This window comes from Heterodontus francisci, chromosome 13 (genome assembly GCF_036365525.1).
Source record: "Heterodontus francisci isolate sHetFra1 chromosome 13, sHetFra1.hap1, whole genome shotgun sequence".
NCBI lineage: Eukaryota > Metazoa > Chordata > Chondrichthyes > Heterodontiformes > Heterodontidae > Heterodontus > Heterodontus francisci.
The window spans coordinates 111,517,609-111,537,677 of NC_090383.1; the positions used below are offsets into that span (position 1 = coordinate 111,517,609).

Consider the following 20,069-nt stretch of genomic DNA (forward strand, 5'->3'; position numbering starts at 1 on the left):
GGGTGATGCCCTGAACTAGGGGCCGAAAAGGCCAGCTACTTTCTTTGCTGCTCTGCACAACTACGCACCCAATAGGGGCCAGGCCTGGCATGATGAGGAGAGATGTTAACAGGATTTCTCCTCAGACTATGAGGACGCTGAAGACCTACAACATGAAAGACGCATGGGAGGGCAGATGGCACCCAGGCTCTGCACATAGGGCTAGCAATGAGCTAGGGATATACGGCAGTTGCTTATCAGACAAAGGCTGTCTGCTCCATAGGAACTGACATGAGCTCTGCAAGTCACACATCACCCTCGCTCACCTGCTGTGCACCAGTCTACATCTGCAGCATCCCTGAGTAAACCATTAAAGGCAGCAGCTGCCTGAGCCGATGTCCATGTCACTGAGTCTGTGGAGATGCTCATGAGTAATGGTGGCATGGCAATGCTGTTATTGCATACTGCGGCTCTCCTGAAGGGCCAACGGTGCAAAGGGATGTGACATTGGCGCTACATGCTGGCACGCTCCATTCCCACAGAGAAAAGGACACACATGTTGGTGAGGAACATTTAGTGAAAGACGTATTTACATTGCTGTGACCCATGCATTCCCATTTGTGTCAGTGTGTTCTCTGTAAACCTCTGTAATACCTTTTACGGTCTAATTAAGTCTCACATCCTGGAATGTGCAAAATTCAGATTATTCACCCAGGTGCAGCACACCTACAAGAAGGAATGTTACACTTGAGTGGGAGAAGAGGATCGCAACTTCACAGGACACTGGGACACAGCAGGGTAAGTATGTGGCGGCAAAGCGGAAAGTGCTGGGGTCACTCAGCATATCAGGCAGCATCTGTGGGGAGAGAAGCAGAGTTAACTTTCAGATCTGTGAACTTGGACGTTAACTCTGCTTCTCTCTCCACAGATGCTGCCTGACCTGCTGGATTTCTGCAGCACTTTCTGCTTTGCTGCCAGATTGACAGCAGCCCCACTCTTCAGCAGTCAGGTAAGTATTTCTTTGACAGCTGTCAGGAAGCAGGTGCTGGGGCGCTTAAAATAGGACCCCAGCACCTGCTGCACAGTTGTCAAAGACTCTCACTGCGGCGAATGTCCCGCCTCTCCCTGCGTAATATGGGGAGGGCAGCTCGGTGCCGGGATTCTAATGAGCCCCCGCGATTAATTTTGTGGAGACTCGGCGGCGGCCAGCGGCGCCCCAATAAAATTCAGCCCCAGGAGTGGGACCTGCTTGGAAAAACAGACACCCCGAAATGGAAAGGTGGTCAGTGTCTGTGATGGAAGTCAGTGGACTGGGCATTTTTCAGGTCCTGACCCATACTGATGTATCCAGGAACCAAACCAACATGCATGAATGAGAGAGAAAAGGGAGGCTCAGGGTTGGTTGGGAGGAAGCAGGAGGCTGGAGTCTGGGCTGGGGTGGGACGGTATACAACAATGGAGGCTTAAATAGGCAGGAAGTAGCAGGTTCAGGTCAAGAGGGAGTGTGGATTGAGTTAACTGTGGCAGGAGAGGTAGGGAGACAGTGGCGTCTGAAGCTGGAGCTGCAAGAGAACTTGGGGGTAGAGGCAGGCAAGATTGGACTGGGAGGCAACAAAGCTAACTGGGAAGCAGCAGTAACAACATGGAATGTACTGACATTGGTGGCCAGATTGATAACTGCTGTCAGCGCAAAGACTGATCCACATACAGACAATGTAAAGGATATGCATTTTCCATATTATTAAATATCTTGTGGTTGGCCCATTCTAACTATATGACAGCATGGGTCAGATTGTTGTAGAGGCAAAAAACCTCAACTTGTTTCAGCTGTCATGATAGCAGGATTGGGTCTGTCACTCTGGCTGGAATTTTCCAGGGAGGTGGGAAAGCTGGCAAAATGGTGCAGGAAGGCGTCAGTGGGGGAGGGTGCCTGACGTCTTCCCACCACTATATTAAGTTGGCAGATTGGCCACCCGCCGGGACGCCAACTGAGCCACTTAAGTAGCCAATTAAAGGTCACTTTCTGCTTCCATGGGCATTTTGCCTGCATCGGGGTGGAGGGCCACTGCCGGATAGGGAGACCGACCAGTGAAACCTGGCAGCCTCTCAGCGGGCTCCAGGGGTCGGGCCCTATTTTAGCAGTACTCCATAGCCTCAGGGGGACGTTCCCTGCAGCAATGGCAACCCTCACCGCAGCAGTGCCACCGGTACTCAGTGAAATCCTCACCCCGATCGCCAAGGCCTGTCTGCCCCAGCCTCAGTGACCCCAACCCCACTTACCTTTCTTTGAGGGCGCCTGGCCATTGAGGCACCCTCTCCCTGGTGTTTCAGCAGAGGCTGCTGCGCTGCCGGCCCTCTGATTCGGAAGGCAGCTCCTGGGGGTGGGCTGCCATCCGTAACTGGATGGTGGCCCCAGCGGCGGCCACTTGATTGGCCGTCGCGAGATATATGCATCACTGGGTCCTGCCGCTAGCCGAAGTGGGGTCGCCTTTCACTTTCAGCTCCGGCAGTGGGACCTCTGCCGCCTCCACAAAATTCAGCCCCATGCGTCTGAGCCTCAACATACTGGTAGCTCAGTGGGGAGGCTGCAGGATTACAAACAGAGTCGGCACTTTCAGAGTAGCCATGCAAAAGGCAGCATAGAACCAGGGAGTGCAGCATGGAGGAAGGAAGTGGAATAAACGATAGCAACAGCTGTGGTGTAGGGACACAGGGAAGGTGGTAAGGGCTGGACTGGAAGCATGTAGAGCATTGCTAAAAACTACTGTGACAGAGGATGCAGAGCTGGAGTACTTGGGGTGAGCCAACGTGGAAGGGATGGTGTGAAGCTCAGGGTACTTGGAATGGGCCTTCATAAGAGGCATGGATTGCAGTGACTGAGACACCTGAGTGAGACTGGCAGGGAGAATAGCAATGCAGAGATCCAGGAACAAGCAAAGCAAGTACCATCTACAAGGTGCACTGCAGCAACTTGCCAAGCGTCCTTCAACAGCACCTTCCAAACCTGCAACATCTACCACCTAGGACAAGGGCAGCAGATGCATGGGAACACCACCACTTGCGAGCTCCCCTCCAAGCCACACACCATCCTGGCTTGGAACTATATCACTGTTCCTTCTGTGTCACTGGTCAGAATCCTGGAACTCCCTCCCTAACAGCACTGTGGGTGTACCTGCACCACATGGACTGCATCAGCTCAAGAAGGTGGCTCACCACCACCTTCTCAAGGGCAATTAGGGATGGGCAACAAATGCTGGCCTTGCCAGTGATGCTCACATCCCATGAACGAATAACAAAAAATTAAAATGCCTGGTGGTGGATTATAGACAGGAGAAATGCAATGTATCGTGGTCAATGAAAATAGGGTGAAATTGCTCCAACCCACCTCCGCCCCCCTCAACCATCTGACTTCGTCCATCCTAACCAAGTGAGTGCATGGACCAACTAGTGAAGTTAGAGGTACATTTCAATATTGAAACACAAGATGTTTAATATAGAAGATGTGTACCATTTAAATTGTTCTGTGTGGATCTGTTCTTGCGCAGACAGCAGTTATCAATCTGACTACCAAGTGCCAGGTTGCTGATGCAAGATGATATTTATATTCAGGAACCACAATGACATTAGTAGAGTATGTGTAAATGTGAAAGTGTTTGCAGTTAATTGACCAATTCTGTATTCATTATACAAAATAACCATCCTTTAAAGTTTTTTTTTAAATTACAGGCCAGTCAGTCTAACCTCAGTAGTGGGCAAATTATTGGAATCTATTCTGAGAGACAGGATAAACTGTCACTTAGAAAGGCACAGGTTAATCAAGGATAGTCAGCATGGATTTGTTAAGGGAAGATCTTGTCTGACCAACTTGATCTAATTTTTTGAAGGAGTAACAAGGAAGATAGATGAGAGTAGTGCAGTTGATGTTTTAGTTTAGAGATACAGCACTGAAACAGGCCCTTCGGCCCACCGAGTCTGTGCCGACCATCAACCACCCATTTATACTAATCCTATGTTAATCCCATATTCCTACCACATCCCCACAATTCCCCTACCACCTACCTATACTAGGGGCAATTTATAATGGCCAATTTACCTATCAACCTGCAAGTCTTTGGCTGTAGGAGGAAACCGGAGCACCCGGCGAAAACCCACGCGGTCACAGGGAGAACTTGCAAACTCCACACAGGCAGTACCCACAATCGAACCCGGGTCGCTGGAGCTGTGAGGCTGCAGTGCTAACCACTGTGCCACTGTGCCGCCCTTATTAGGAAAATTTCTAAACCTTTGACTGTAGAGGAAATCTAGCAAAAATCATCTGGGGAAGAAATTCAACTTGCAGCTGTCCATATTGTGCATATAAAATGTTGTTGGGCCTCTGAATTTCATGTTGTGATCTGTTGCACCTCATCTGGGCTGGAGGTGCACTGACCTTCAGATGCTATATTGGCTTGCAATGGAGGGGAGGCTTTTTGTTATCCAGGGTGCCTGCCTGAAACAGGCTACTTAAATATGTATGTTTCCTAAATCAGTTGACTCCAATATGAAATTCAGGTACTATTGGCCAATTCTAGTGCCCAGCATGTTCCACCCAATTGTAGCAGGTCTTGTGCAGCTCAGCCAGCAGTCCTTAAAGGAATCCTTGGAGGCCACTCAAAAAAAAAAGGCTCAAAATATTTTCAGTTCTTATTTTTGTGGGCTTGAAAGGAGCAGGAGTCACAATATTTTGTGCCCAAATCAAAATCCTTCCCCTTTACTTTCTATGGGGCAAAAAAGGAAATTCTTCAATAAAAAAAAACAGAACTGGGAATTGAACTCTGATGTTTTGGCTTGCTAGGAATTTGTGTGTCTTATCAAGAAAGACAAAGAGAAAACCTTGCAATTAACTATTTCCATGTGTTCATTGATCATAGGAGTAGTTAAAAGACCCCACCAAGCCCATGCAGATAATGAACTTCCTTTGAAGTGAGAACTTCTGTCTCACAAAATAAGCAGCAATGTATAATGAGTACCACAACACTGAACATTGGGACTTAAATAGAGTGAGACTGTTTTTATGCCCCAGATTCTCATGGCTGAAAGACAGAAATCAGTCAACACTTTAACAGGTAAATGGTAACGAACACACACATAGATAAGGGATTTATGTCTGCAGTCACAGACAGCTGGGTTTTGAAACACCATTGGCAGCTATTGTACACAAAACTGAATTATTAACATTGCAGTTTTCTTCGAAGCAATGTCACATTATTGCTAATTGAAATACCCTCTCCCCAACTCTGGTTACACTTTTTTACAAGTCAGTTAGTTTGATTCACTTGCAGGGCTACTCTATAAAATTATTATCCATTTCACAAGTGCAGTGAAGCTGGGCTCACATGAGGCATTCCATCACACTACATTTGGTTTAATAATGCAGCATTTAAGGTTTGGTTATGGACTGATTGTTGAAATCTCAATTGGCGAGTATTTACCAAAATATAGTGCTCAGCGGAGACTAATAAAAACAAAATGGCCACAGTCACAGCGATACCACCTGATGTTATGGAGAAGATCAATATGTAAAATACATAAGGAAAGTCAAAGATGAGAAATGGTCATTGGGGTGAACAAAGCTCATTCTTCTAAATATCTGAATTTTTCCATCTTAGCAGCCATCTTAGCAGTGTTTTGAACATCTCCAATGTTTTGTCTCTCTACTTTGCCTGACAGATCATTCCAATTATTTAACACAAGAAAAAGTCAGATAAGACAATTTGGCTGATTAAAGCACCCTGTCAGTCCCATTATAGCAGTCAGTTTCATCCTAATTCTTTTGCCTCTACTCATGGTCATTGGTTGTCCCTTGATTCGAGGACATCTACTCAGGGTTGCAAGTTTCTGCCATGGGTCTTCAAGTGACTGAGCAGGCCGATGTTCGACCTGCAGATCTTTGGGCACTTGGGGCAGGATGTCCCGCAAGGTAGGGAGATCTGAAATGCAGGATCTGCTTCTTTTTCTTTCCTTCTTTGCCGTCACTGTGCCTCATCATTAAGGTGTTGGAACTCAAAGCATGAAGCAGCTTGGTGGACAAGTTGTTGCCATTCTGAACAGCTGGCAGCAAGCTCCGCCCAATGATTAAGGTCAATGCAGCTGCACTTTAAGAAGAGCTTCAGAGTGTCTTTGTAGCATTTTTTTTGTCCTCCCCAGAACATTGGCCATTTGAGAGTTGAGAACAGGACCTGACGGGGGAGATGATGTTCAGCCAAGCAGACACAGTGGCCAATCCATTGAAGTCGATTTTGCAGGAGTTTTGCCTGAATGTTTGTGGATCTGGCTTCAAGAAGGACACTAGCGTTTGTTCAATGGTCCTCCCATTTAAAGCGTGGCTACCCGACCCGAACTCGACCAGACCCGACGACATGTGTCGGGTTCGGGTCAGGTTGAGTCTCTCTTCTGGGTCCAGCATTTGGGCTTGGGTCGGGTCAGGCTGGATGTGGACAGTGCTGCCTTGCTCCAGGAAGTAATCTTCAAATGAACATTCAGGATGTCAAGGCAGGAAACGTGCAGTCCGGACTCTGCACTCTGCAGTAAAGCCTGGTAACCTGACAAAACCCAAGTACATGTGTCGGGTTCGGGTCAGGTCGGGCATTTAAAAAAAAATTAAAAGGACTCAGGCCCGGGTCGGGTTCGGGTTGGCTGTTGTCGGGTCGTTCCTGGATCGGGTTTTAATTTTATTCCCGAGCCAGGCTTTACTCCCATTGAATCCAGAGGATGCAGCGGAGACATTGCTGATAGAATTTCTCTAGTGCTGTTATGTGTCTCTGCTGCACAGTTCAGGTCTAGCTGCAGTACAGGAGCTGGTGACGACAACTGCTCTGTACACCAAGACTTTTGTTGATTTGTGGAGGTCTTTATTTCAAACATTCGTCGTAATATGTAGAAGGCTGAACTGACATAGCTGATTTGGTGTTGGATCGCCTCGTCAATGGTGGTCATTTGACAGAGGCAACAGCCATGGTATGACAAATGCTTAACATATTACAGAGTCTCTCCTTCAACATATATGGGAGGTGGAATATTTGACTGACTGGGTGTGGGTTGACATATGAGTTTTGTTTCTGCAACATTCAAGGCCGAGTTTCTTGTATGCAAATTACCTCTACTAGCTGCCTCGGAGATTACATAAGAACATAGAAAATAGGAGAAGGAGTAGGCTCCGTCAACCTGCTCTATCATTCAATAAGGTCTTGTTTGAGCTACTTCAACTCCACTTTCCCACCCTATCTCCATATTCCTTGATTCCATAGGTGTCCAAAAATCTATCAATCTCATTCTTGAATATACTCAATGACTGAGCAGCTACAGCCCTGCCAGGTGGAATTCCAAAGATCACAACCCTCTGAATGTAAAAATTTGTCTTCATCTCAGGCTAAATGGCAACCCTTTAACCTGAGACAATGACCCTTAGTTCTAGATTCTGCAGCCAGGAGAAACAGCCTCTCAACATCTTCCCTGTAAAGTCCTCCAAGAATTTAATACATTTCAATGAGATCACCTCTTATTCTTCTAAACTCCAGAGAACAGAAGTCCATTCTACTCAATTATTCTATTTTTCCAAACATTTATGGATGTCCTGCAGCATTGCTCATGGTGTTGGAGAATACACTATCTTATAACAATAAACTCCAACAGCAAGCATTCCTCTAGCTCCATACAGAGCTAGGATGTCTCTCCCTCTACCTGCCACAAGTGTCTCTCCCCGTCTCCTTTTTCAACAAGATCTTTCTTTCCAAGAAATCTTTCTCTCCCTCCTTTTCCTCATCTTCCACTTAACACAGTCTCTCCCCCAAACCCCTACCATTCAACAGATGTCTCTATATGTTTTCCTTTCACAGCTGGGACCCTTCTCCTCTTACCATCTCTTTTTCCAACAAGATCTCTAGTGGGAGACCAACCAAATCCACCAAAAAACAGCAGGTACCCGGGATTTTCCAGCCTGCCTTATGGGTAAAACACCTACCCGCTTCTCACAAGGTGAATATTGTCGGGGGAGGGGATGGGTGCAGGGGAAGGTTGGTAGGGCAGGGCAAGACAAACAGGACTATCTATAACCATAACAACTTCCACCCAGTAATTACCTCTAAAGAATCCAGGCATCCACAGCGCAGACAATGACATATAAGTACTGCCATATAAGTACTGTGACTACAAGAGCAGGTCAGAGGCTGGGAATTCTGTAGCAAGTAACTCACTTCCTGACTCCCCAAACTCCACCATCTATAAGGCACAAGTCAGGAGTGTGATAGAATATCCTCCACTTGCCTGGATGAGTGCAGCTCCAACAACACTCAAGAAGCTCAACACCATCCAGGACAAAGCAGCCCATCCATCACTTTAAACATTCACTCCCTCCAACACCAGAGCATAGTGGTAGCAGAGTGCACCATCTACAAGATGCACTGCAGCAACTCACCAAGGCTCCTTCGACAGCACCGTCCAAACCCATGACCTCGACCACCTAGAAGGACAAGGGCAACAGATGCATGGCAACACCACCACCTGCAAGTTCCCCTCCAAGTCACACACCATCCTGACTTGGAATTATATCACCGTTCTTTCACTGTCTCGGTCAAAATTCTGGAAATCCCTCCCTAACAGCATTGTGGGTGTACCTACACTATATGGACTGCAGTTGTTCAAGAAGGCAGCTCACCACCACCTTCTCAAGGGCAATTAGGAATGGGCCATAAATGCTGGCCTAGCCTGTGGCACCCACATCCCGTGAAAGAATAAAAATACTTGTGCTGCACAGCTATTGTATGCATGCTGTAAACTACCTAGACATTTGAAAGACCACCTTCCATTAAAACAAGGTCCTAAAAGGCAGCGTATACAGTCTATCAATGTATTTGCTTTATAAAACTCAGTTGAAAAGACACAAGCTATGGCAAATGCTCCATTCAGGGAATAAACAATACAGGACATCCTGTCCTTAAAATAAATCAAATATATTGTGCATGCTGTCAATGTGTCAGCCTCTTCAGCCATATGCTCTCAGTTAAATAGCTACATCTGTCTCAATCATATATGTAGCTATATGTGGCAAGAACATGTCTAACAGCACTACATCACCAAGCATTTTAGTGCTTGGAGCTCAATTCTGCACAAGAACAAAAACCCATCACACACAGAGCTCAAACTCCACTACAAAATTATGGCCCAAGCCCCAATTATTTTCTGTAGCTGTGCAAATTACAGCTTTATTCTTGAAACCAGGAACTGTTGTTTTTATAACTGCAGTCCTAGGTCATTGACTAACCTGACATCCACAGTGTTGTTTGACTCATGATCAAAAACAGAGAAAGCATCTCTGATGTTCTTCTGAAGTTCTGCTATTAAAGCCTCTGTAGTAAACGGAAATGTGACAATTTCAGTATTTCAGGCTGAGTTACAGCAATATGATGTATAACAAAAACAAGAACCTACATTTAACACAATGAAATATCCAAAGTGGGTAATATTGCTAAGGTGCAAACAGACAGTCCTGGCTATGGGATGGAAGGCCAGCTCATGGTCAAAATGGCACCAAGGTTTCATACTGTTGGGTTCAACATAAATGAGCAGCTGGGCACGGTTTTGGGTTAGGGAGCAGTTTGGCTCGAGCTATATAGGATAACTTTTGCCTCGTCAATGTTAAGCTGAAGAAAGCTCATTCACAATTTGATGTCGATGATCAGCCAGAAAAGTAGCTGGCTAGCACTATAATAGTCAAGGAGCTAAGGGTGGTGACAAAGAGGTAGAACTGGCTTTTTTCCCACATATATATGAAAGCTACCCTGACATCTTTAAACGATACAGCATGTAGATAAGACTATGGAAGGCCAAGGACCTTGCAGGACATCCCAGTGGGAGGACACTGTTGGCTCTGCTGGTTGAGGAAGGAGTGGAACTAAACAAGAGCTATGCCACAGAGATGGACCTCAGAGGCCAGAGCCGGAGAAAGGTTGAGAAGGACAAGGAAAGTTGTATTTATTTGTTTCATGGGATGTGGCCATCATTGGCAAGGCCAGCATTTATTGCCCATTCCTAATTGCCCTTGAGAAGGTGGTGGTGAGACGCCTTCTTGAACCGCTGCTGTCCATGTGGTGCAGGTATACCCACAATGCTGTTAGGGAGGGAGTTCCAGGATTTTGATCCAGCGACAGTGAAGGAACGGCGATATATTTCCAAGTCAGGATGGTGTGTGACTTGAAGGGGAACTTGCAGTTGGTGGTGTTCCCATGCGTCAGCTGCACTTGTCCTTCTAGGTGAAAGAGGTCTCAAGTTTGGATGCTGTTGAAGGAGGCATGGTGAATTGCTGCAGTGTATCTTCTATATGGTGCACGCTGCTGCCATTGTGCTCTGGTGTTGGAGGGAGTGAATGTTTAAGGTGGTGGATAGGGTGACGATCAAGCAGGTTGCTTTGTCCTGGATGGTGTTGAGCTTCTTGAGTGTTTTTGGAGCAGCACTCATCCAGGCAAGTGGAAAGTACTCCTTCACACTCCTGACTTGTGCTTTGTAAATGGTGAACAGGCTTTGGGAAGTCAGGAAGTGAGTTACTGGTTGCAGAATTCCCAGCCTCTTGACAATGTTGAAAATGCTGGTCCCTTTAATTAACCAGGACACACTTCAGAGTTAGTAGACAGAAGTTAATGCTCATTGCAGCTTGTATTTAAGGGCTTGGTTCCTCCCCAGTTAGGGAGTTACTTCTGGACAGGGAGTTAGTCCAGAAGAGAACAGTGGAAACTGGTATTTGTACTGAACTGCAGATTGAGAATAAAACAGTTGTGGATCATAGACCGTCTCCTGATTTTGGTAAACGGATATCTGCCAATTGATCACCTTTGACCTGCTCTTGTAGTCACAGTTTTTATGTAGCTGCTCCAGTTCAGTTCCGGTTAATGGTAACCCCCAGGAAGCTGATAGTGGGGGATTCAGCAATGGTAATGCCATTGAATGTCAAGGGGGGATGGTTAGATTTTTTCTTATTGGACATGGTCATTGCCTGGCACTTGTGTGGTGCAAATGTTTCATGCCACTTATCAGTCTGAGCCTGAAAGTTGTCCAGGTCCTGCAGCATTGGACACGGACTGCTTCAGTATCTAAGGAGTTGCGAATGGTATTGAACATCATACAATCATCAGCGAGCATCTTCACTTCTGATCTTTCGATGGAGGGACAGTCATTGATGTCACAGCTGAATATGGTTGGGCCTAGGACACCACCCTGAGGAACTCCTGCAGCAGTGTCCTGGGGCTGAGATGATTGGTCTCCAACAACCACAACCATCTTCCTTTGTGCTAGGGATGACGCCAACCAGTGGAGAGTTTTCCCCTTGATTCATATTGACTTCAATTTGGCTGGGACTCCCTGATGCCACACTCAGTCGAATGTGGCCTTGATATCAAGGGCAATCACTCTCACCTGGCCTCAAGTTCAGCTTTTTTGTCTATGTTTGGACCAAAGCTGTAATTAGATCAGGAACCGAGTGGCCCTGGAGAACTCAAACTGAGCATCAGTGAGCAGGTTTAAGGGGTGCTTGATAGCACTGTCAACAACTGTATTGTGCACCATTGATTTCAATGGTGGATAACGTTGCTGTGATTCACCACAATTCTCTCAGTGATCCTGGTGGAAACAGTACTGAAGGGATTCAGACAGGTATGACATTAAAGATGGACACAAACATGGGTGGTAATGGTAAGATGGAGGATCTTGAAAAGAAGGGGATACTTGAGATCTGGATGTAGTTGTAGAGAACAGAATTGGGGAATGGCAGCAGTCTTGAAAGTTGGCGGTCAGAAACTAAATAGAGGAAACCATTGATAATGATGTCAAACGTTGGTTGTGTGATTAACTTTTTTGAAGAAGTGGATTACGGTATTAAGGTAGATGCTGAGTGCCTTAATATCCAGAAAGCTTTCACTAAAGTGTTGCACAAAAAGTTATTGGAAAAGATTTTGTCATATGGAATTGGCAGCCAGATTTTATGCTGGATAGGAAATTGATTAAAATTTGATGAGCAGAGGACATAAACCAATGAGAGTAGATTCTGCATAAGGTCAGGTGATAAGTAGTGTCCTGCCAGGATTCTTTTGGGACTGCTTCTGTCCCTGGCTTCTAAATGATTTGGATGAGGATATCAATGAATATTCACGAGTTACATGGGTGTTGGGACTTGATTCAAATGTGGCAGATGTCCATCAATATGGATAAGTGTGGTGATATTTATTTGTGTCTGAGAAACTCCAGGCATGTGTATAAAATGTCAGAATATCCGCTAAAGGTTGAGAAGTGGAGAGGGACTGGGCGGGGTCATGGTGTCATTTTGGATGAAGCACTGAAGGTCCACATATACTGCGATGAGTCCACTGGGAAAGCAAACAGGGTTTTAAGTTGTATCGCTAGGGCAATACAATGTAAAACTAAGACAATCAAACTTAGGCTGCAGAAGGTCTCGGTAAGGCTGAATTTTTTTTTGTTCATTCATGGGATCTGGGCATCACTGGCAAGGCCTACATTTATTGTCCATCCCTAATTGCAGTCCGAATGGTGAAGGTACTCCTATGGTGCTGTTAGGTAGGAAGTTCTGGGATTTTGACCCAATGATAGTGAAGGAACAGCTATATATTTCAGGTCAGGATGGCGTGTGACTTAGAGGGAAACTTGGAGATGGCAGTGTTTCCATGCACCCGCTGCCCTTGTCCTACTGGGTGGCAGAAGTTGTGTGTTTGGAAGGTGGTGTTGTAGAAGCCTCATTGAGTTGCTGTAGTGCACCTGGTAGATATTCCACAGCCAAGCTGTGTTGATAGTGGAGAGATTGAATGTTTAAAGAGGTACCAATCGAGCAGCCTTTGTCCTAGATGGCATCAAGCTTCTTGAGTATTAGAGCTGCACTTATCCAGGTAAGTGGAGAATATTCTATCACACTATTGACTTGTGCCTTGTAGATGGTTTAGAGTGTTTGTGGAGTCAAGAGGTAAGTCACTCACTGCAGAATACACAGCCTCTGACCTGCTCTTACAGCTATCATCTTTATTTGGCTGGTCCAGTTAAGTTTCTGGTCAATGGTGGTTCCCAGGATGATGATGATGGTGGGGGATTCAGCAAAGGTAATGCCGTTGAATGTCAGGTGAGGTGGTTAGACTCACTCTTGTTCGAGATATTCACTGCCTGGCACTTGTGTGGCGCAACTGTTAATTGCCCAAGCCTGAATGTTGTCCAGGTCTTGCTGCATGCAGGTACAGACTGCTTCATTATCTGAGGAGTTGCGAATGGATCTGAACAGTGTGCAATCATCGGTGAGCATCCCGACTTCTGAACTTATGATGGAGGAAAGGCCGTTGATGAAGCAGCTGCAGATAGTTGGGCCTAGGACATTGCCCTGGGGACAGTGGCCATGTTTGCCCATTTAAAGATTCATGTCCAGTTTTAGTCGCCAAACATGGCAGAGGATATTAAGAATGACCAAGATTATACCCAGTATTGGAGCTCTAAACTAATTAGGATAGTCTCACGGAGTTGAGATGTTTTTCAATAGACAAAATAGATACAAAGCATAAGTCAGATATTTTGTAATGATTCTATTCAGTTGAATAAGTTATTTTGAGATGGATAGGAATGGAAAAGGTAAGAGACACGAGGATAAAATATATATGTAAATCATTAGCTTAGATACCACTTTTCAACACTAGCTCTGCCCACCTCCATAACAGCACATTTGGCAGACACAATACTGAGTTTACCATTCCAGTCTCTCTCGACCACACGCTATCTGCGAAATTAGTTCAAGTTAGAGATGGATGATAGTAGAATGAAGGGTATGTAGGTAGTTTTATCTTAGAGTAGGCTAAAGGTTCGGCACAACATCGTGGGCCGAAGGGCCTGTACTGTGCTGTACTGTTCTATGCTCTATGTGTAGAATGCACAGTTTCAATTTACCCAGCCCATCCAACTGCAGAATAATGATGGGGTGGGAAAGCTATTTCTTTTTGATTTTATTTTACATTATTGTGATTTTGTTAATAGCACTAGATGCCAATACTCTTCTGGCCTTTTAAGTTATTCCACACTTTACATCAACACCACTGAATAGGGGAATAGTGTAATGGCTTTTATGCTAAAGTTATAAATCCCCACAAGTGTGACAATGTAAATTACTTTTCATTGTGAATTTGGGAGTGACACAGCTCTCTTTTCTTAAGTTTCTAGCCTCTGATTATTGTTCAAGAAAGTAATTGAAAGTGAGTGAAATTCCACCAGTGAAAGGAGAGGGAATAAAATGGTAAAATATAAAAGCAAAATTCAATATTTCGTGGTGCTCCCTTCTTAACACTGATCTAAAAATATGCAGACATAAATTAGTTACAAAAATAAAGCAACATTCACAAAATATGAGAAAAGGCGTGTTTTTTTTTAACAAGCAGACTACAAAAACAATCAGTTTCCTACAATAACCTTAAAGTTAAAAAATTCTTTGAATCTTAAATGAAATAACTAATCTAAATAAACTACACTGAATTGTGGTTGGGCAAGCTGGATTTTAAATGAACTAATTTGCGGCCTTTCATGATCCTGAAAAAAAATCTTTTGTACTCTTGTAGTCTGGAAAAAAATTTCCAACGTTTTTCTTTCATTTGCTCAAATGGTAGGAGTCTCTCTGATTTGGTTTCAAAATATCATGGATTTTAACGCATTTTGCTCTTTTAAAAAATAAACACAGCTCCGTCGATTTTAATAAATTTGTGATCTGTCTCTTTTTAATCATTAGATCGCTGGCTTCTTACAAATGGTTTGAGACGATTTCTGCAATAACGCCAACCTGAGGGTTGGTCTTGCAGCAAAACCTCGACACTAGAGGTCCCCAGCTCGGCTCCAGCTTTAATTTGGGAGGAAAATTGACTAAAATCAAGCTTCGACCCTGAATATTTCCCTTGTGTTTTATTTTGGCTTCTGGAGAGGTTGCACCTTCATTGTCCCCCGTTCTCTATCCAACCGGCTTCTTACCTGCCGCTTCTTTGTCGTCGGCCATGTTGTTTTGGGCCGTTGCTAGGGAGCGCTGTTGTCAAGGAGGCCGGTAATCCAAAGAAAGTGATGGAGGAAGGTGTTGGAGCTACCACATCATCCTGTTTACATAGTTGACCCTTTATGACAGAAGGTGCTAAAGCAAATGTACCCCTGCAAACCTTTTCACCTCCCTCTCTCTCTCCCTCCTTTGAGATTCTGCATAAAACCCCTTCACCAAGGCTTTGGTCCTCTGTCTTAATGTCTCTTTCTTTAGCTCAATCTCTGTCTCTACCATCCTTTATAAGCGCCTTGGGAGTTTTTAACTACGTTAAAGGCACTATATTAATGCCAGTTGTTAATTTTGTTGTTGCTTTCAATCTGACAGGGAGGGGGAAAATGTAAACATACTATGTACCAAAATCCAGACATTTTTAATGTAGTGTTGCTTTCATGATTTTTTTTAAAAAGCCTTTTTGTTCCTTTAGGAAAGTGAAACAACAATTTGTATTTATATAGCACCTTTTATGTAATAAAGGAGCTTCTCAGTGACATTACAAAATGAAATATGATGCCGATCCATATAAGGAGATATTCGGTCAGATGACCAAAAACTTGGTCAAAGACGTAGGCTTTAAAGAGTGCCTTAAAGGAGTCATAGAGTTATACAACACAGAAACAGGCCCTTCGGCCCATTGTGTCCATGCCGGCGATCAAGCAATTATCTATTTTAATCCAATTTTCCAGCACTTGGCCCAAAGCCTTGTATGCTATGGCGTTGGTTCTTGCCTCTACCACCCCTTCAGGCAGTGAGTTCCAGATTCCAACCACCTTCTGGGTGAAATTTTTTTTCCTCAAATCCCCTCTAAACCTCCTGACCCTTATCTTAAATCTATGCCCCCTGGTTATTGACACTTCCACCAAAGGAAAAAGCTTCTTCCTATCTACCTTATCTATGTCCCTCATAATTTTGTATACTTCAATCAGGTCTCCCCTCAGCCTTCTCTGCTCTAAGGAAAACAACCCTAGCCCATACAGTCTCCCTTCATAGCTGAAACGTTCCAGCCCAGGCAACATCCTGGTGAATCTCCTCTGCACCCTCTCCAGTGCAATCACATCCTTCCTATATATAATAAAAGCAAAATACTGCAGATGCTGGAAATCTGAAATAAAAACAAGAAATGCTGGAAATACTCAGCAGGTCTGGCAGCATCTGTGGAGAGAGAAGCAGAGTTAACGTTTCAGTTAACCTTCTTCAGAACTGGCAAATATTAGAAATGTGAAAGTTTATAAGCAAGTAAAGCAGGGGTGGGGCAAGAGATAACAAAGGAGAAGGTGTAGATGGGACAAGGTCACACAATAGCTGACCAGATGGTCATGGAGCAAAGGCAAACAATATGTTAATGGAGTGTTGAAAGACAAAACATGAGTAAGGATAGGGTGTTAACGGACTGAAAATTGAACAGCCGCAAGTACAAACATGAAAAAAACAGTGGGTAAGCAAACTGAACAAACTAAGATGAAATAAAATAAAATAAACACAAAAATAAACAAATAAATAAATATATAAAAAGAAAAAATAGCTAAAAATAAAATAAAATGGGGGGAGGGGGGTGGGGGGTGGGGGGTGGGGGGTCCCGTCATGCTCTGAAATTATTGAACTCAATGTTCAATCCGGCAGGCTGTAGTGCGCCTAATCGATAAATGAGATGCTGTTCCTCGAGCTTGCGTTGATGTTCACTGGAACACTGCAGCAAGCCCAGGACAGAGATGTGAGCATGAGAGCAGGGGGGGAAGTGTTGAAATGGCAAGCAACCGGAAGCTCGGGGTCATGCTTGCGGACTGAGCCCTATAGTGTGGCGAGCAAAACTGTACACAGTAATCCAGCTGTGGCATTACTAGCGTTTTATACAGCTCCATCATAACCTCCCAGCTCTTATACTCTATGCCTTGGCTAATAAAGGCAAGTATCCTATATGCCTTCCTAACCACCTTATCTACCTGTGCTGCTGCCTTCAGTGATCTATGGACAAGTACACCAAGGTCCCCCTGACTCTCTCTACTCCCTAGGGTCCAACCACCCATTGTATATTCCCTTGCCTTGTTAGTCCTCCCAAAATGCATCACCTCACACTTCTCAGGATTAAATTCCATTTGCCACTGCTCTGCTCATTTTACCAGTCCTGTATCATCCTGTAATCTAAGGCTTTCCTCCTTACTATTTATGACACCACCAATTTTCGTGTCATCTACGAACTTACTGATCATACCTCCTATATTCACGTCTAAATGATTAATGTACACTACAAAGGGTCCCAGCATTGATCCCTGCGGTACTCCACTGGTCACTGGAAGAAAGAGAGGCAGAGAGGTTTAGGGAGGGAATTCCAGAGCTTAGGGCCCAGACAGCTGAAGACATGGCCACCAATGGTGGAGAGATTAAAATTATGAATTTTAGAGTCCAGAATTAGAGGAGCAGAGAAACCTCAGAAGGTAGTGGGCTGAAAGAGATTACAGAGATGGGGAGGGGCGAGGCCATGGAGGGATTTGAAAACAAGGATCAGAATTTTAAAATTGAGGTGTTGCTTAACTGGGAACCAGTGTAGGTCATGGGTGATAGGTGAATGGGACTTGGAGCGAGTTATGACATGGGCAGCAAGCAGAGTTTTGGATGACCACAGGTTTACAGAGGGTAGAATGTGGGAGGCCAGCCAGGAGTACATTAGAATAATCAAGTCTAAATTAACAAAGGCATAGATGAGGGTTTCAGCAGCAGATGAGCGGAGTCATGTAATGTTACAAAGGTGAAAATTAGTGGTCTTAGTGATGGCACGGATATGTTGTTGGAAGCTGATCCCGGGTCAAATCTGACACCAATTTTGCGAACAGCCTGGTTCGGCCTCAGACATTTGCTGGAGAGACGGATGGAATTGGTGGCAAGGGAGTGGAGTTTATGGCGGTGACCGAAGATAATGTTTGCGGTCTTCCCAATATTTAATTTCTGCTCGTCCAGTACTGGATGCCAGACAAGCAGTCTGACAATTTAGAGACATTGGTGAAGTCGAGGGAGGTGGTGGTGGGGTAGAGCTGGATGTCATCAGCGTACAAATAGAAGCTGATGTGTTTTCAGATGATGTCGCAAAGGGGCAATATATAGATGAGAAATAGGAGGGGGCCAAGGATAGATCCTTGGGGACACCAGAGATAATGGTGGTAGAGTGGAAAGAGAAGTCATTGCAGGTGATTCTCTGACTATGATTAGATAGATAAGAATGGAACCAGGCAAGTGCAGTCAGCTGGATGACGGTGGAGAGTCATCGGAAGGGGATGGGGTGTTCAACTGTGTCAAAGGCTGAAGACAGGTTGAGAAGAATAAGAATGGATGATTTACCTTTGTTACATTCACATAGGAGGTCATTTGTGACTTTGATAAGACCCAGTTCTGTACTGTGGCAGGGGTGGAAACCTGATTGGAGGGATTCAAACATGGAGTTCTGGGAAAGATGGGCACAGATTTGGGAGGGGACAACGTGTTCAAGGTCAATGGAGAAGAAAGTGAGGTTAGAGATGGGGGTGATACTTTGAATGGACAGTGGGGTCAAGGGTTGTTTTTTTGAGGAGCGGGTGATGATTGCAGATTTGAAGTAGAGGGGGCCAGTACCTGAGGAGAGAATACTGTTAACAATATCAGCTGACATGGGAACCAGGAAGAGAAGTTGGGTGGTTAAAATTTTAGTGGGTATAGGGTCGAGAGAGCAGGGGATGAATCTCATGGACAAGATGAGCTCGGAGTAGGCATGAAGGGAGCTAGGGGAGAAATAGAGAAAATACAAGTTCAGGGCGAGGACAGGGGAAGAGCCTGAGAGGGAGTTTGGCTGGGTGGGCTAGGGGAAGGGAGAGAAGTGGCAGAGACAGCTGATCAGATGGTCTTAATCTTAATGACTAAGAAATCCATGAGCTCCTCATACTTGTTGGAGGTGAGGGTGGAGGAGACAGGGGAGAGGAGTTTAGGAAGACCTTTTGCAGTAGAGAAAAGATGATAGAACACAATCTCTAACCTCTCCTTCTTGTCTAAAGGCTTACAGCTGTGGAGTCACTTTGGAGTAGTACGTATGAAGTGCTGTGTTTGTTACTTTAGCATTACTTCACTTGGAGTCAATTTCTGCAGGAAACCCAACCAAATTAGAAAATTGGGAATAAAAGCTGAAACTGTTAGAAACACTGCAGCTTAGGCAGCATTTGTCGAGAGAGAAACAGAGGGCAGGATGTTCCTTCCGGGGGCGGGAAATGGATGTCGGGATTGTTTCCTGGTCTCGATTTTGCCACCGGGGGAAGCAGTCACAGCCCCCGACTTTCACAGGGGCAGACTGCTAATTGGCTGGCGGGCTGATTGGGCAGTCAATTAGCAGCCACAAAGGTGGGAATGAAAGTGGGACAGAAAGAGATTGGGCCCAATTTTAAACCCATCATGGCAGCCATTACTGTGGCTGCTGTTTCACTGAATCAGTTGCTGTGTTACTGTTACTGATGGAGCAGGAGAGGCAGAGAGCTGGGACCTGGGCCAGGGCTGCCCCTTGCTTCATGGGTGCTGACCTGGAGGTTCTCCTCGAGGCAGTGAGGGAGTGGAGTGAGGTCCTCTTCCCAGAGGGTGGCAGGAGAAGGCCATCCTCCCACACCAAGTAGGTCTGGATCGAGGTGGCAGAGACAGTGAGCAGGCAGAGTTTAGTCTGGAGAAACTGCCTCCAGTACCGGAAGAGGTTCAATTACCTTATTTGCTCTGGCAAGGTGAGTGCAATGCCAGATCCTCAGGATAGACCTCTGGGTATTCAACCTTCAGCACACACACAAGCTGAGGAGCCTGAGGGTGAATGCTGCTCCTGAACATGGGAGGAGTGAGAGCCCAGGGCACTTATTGATCCCTCAGGAAGGCCCAAAGCGCGAACGCTGTTGTGGACCTGCCAGCACTAATACATGCAGCTGCCACTGTGCGTTGGTGGTGGAGGGAGTGAATGTTTGTAGATGGGGTGCCAATCAGGTGGGCTGCTTTGTCCTGGATGGTGTCGAGCTTA

General features: G+C 45.3%; 1 protein-coding gene across 3 annotated transcripts in view; it reads right to left on the reverse strand.

Annotated features, from left to right (window-relative positions):
* The window catches only part of efcab2 (EF-hand calcium binding domain 2), a 51,213-nt gene extending 36,125 nt beyond the window's left edge, over nucleotides 1–15,088 (reverse strand). For all 3 annotated transcript variants that reach the window (XM_068044161.1, XM_068044163.1, XM_068044162.1), the window contains exons 1-2: nucleotides 15,004–15,088; nucleotides 9,278–9,362 (exon numbers count right to left, since the gene is read on the reverse strand). In XM_068044161.1, coding sequence (XP_067900262.1) covers nucleotides 9,278–9,362; nucleotides 15,004–15,028 — 110 coding nt within the window. In that variant the 5' untranslated portion in view covers nucleotides 15,029–15,088. The remainder of the gene's footprint in view (nucleotides 1–9,277; nucleotides 9,363–15,003) is intronic.
* Between the last annotated feature and the right edge of the window lie 4,981 nt (nucleotides 15,089–20,069).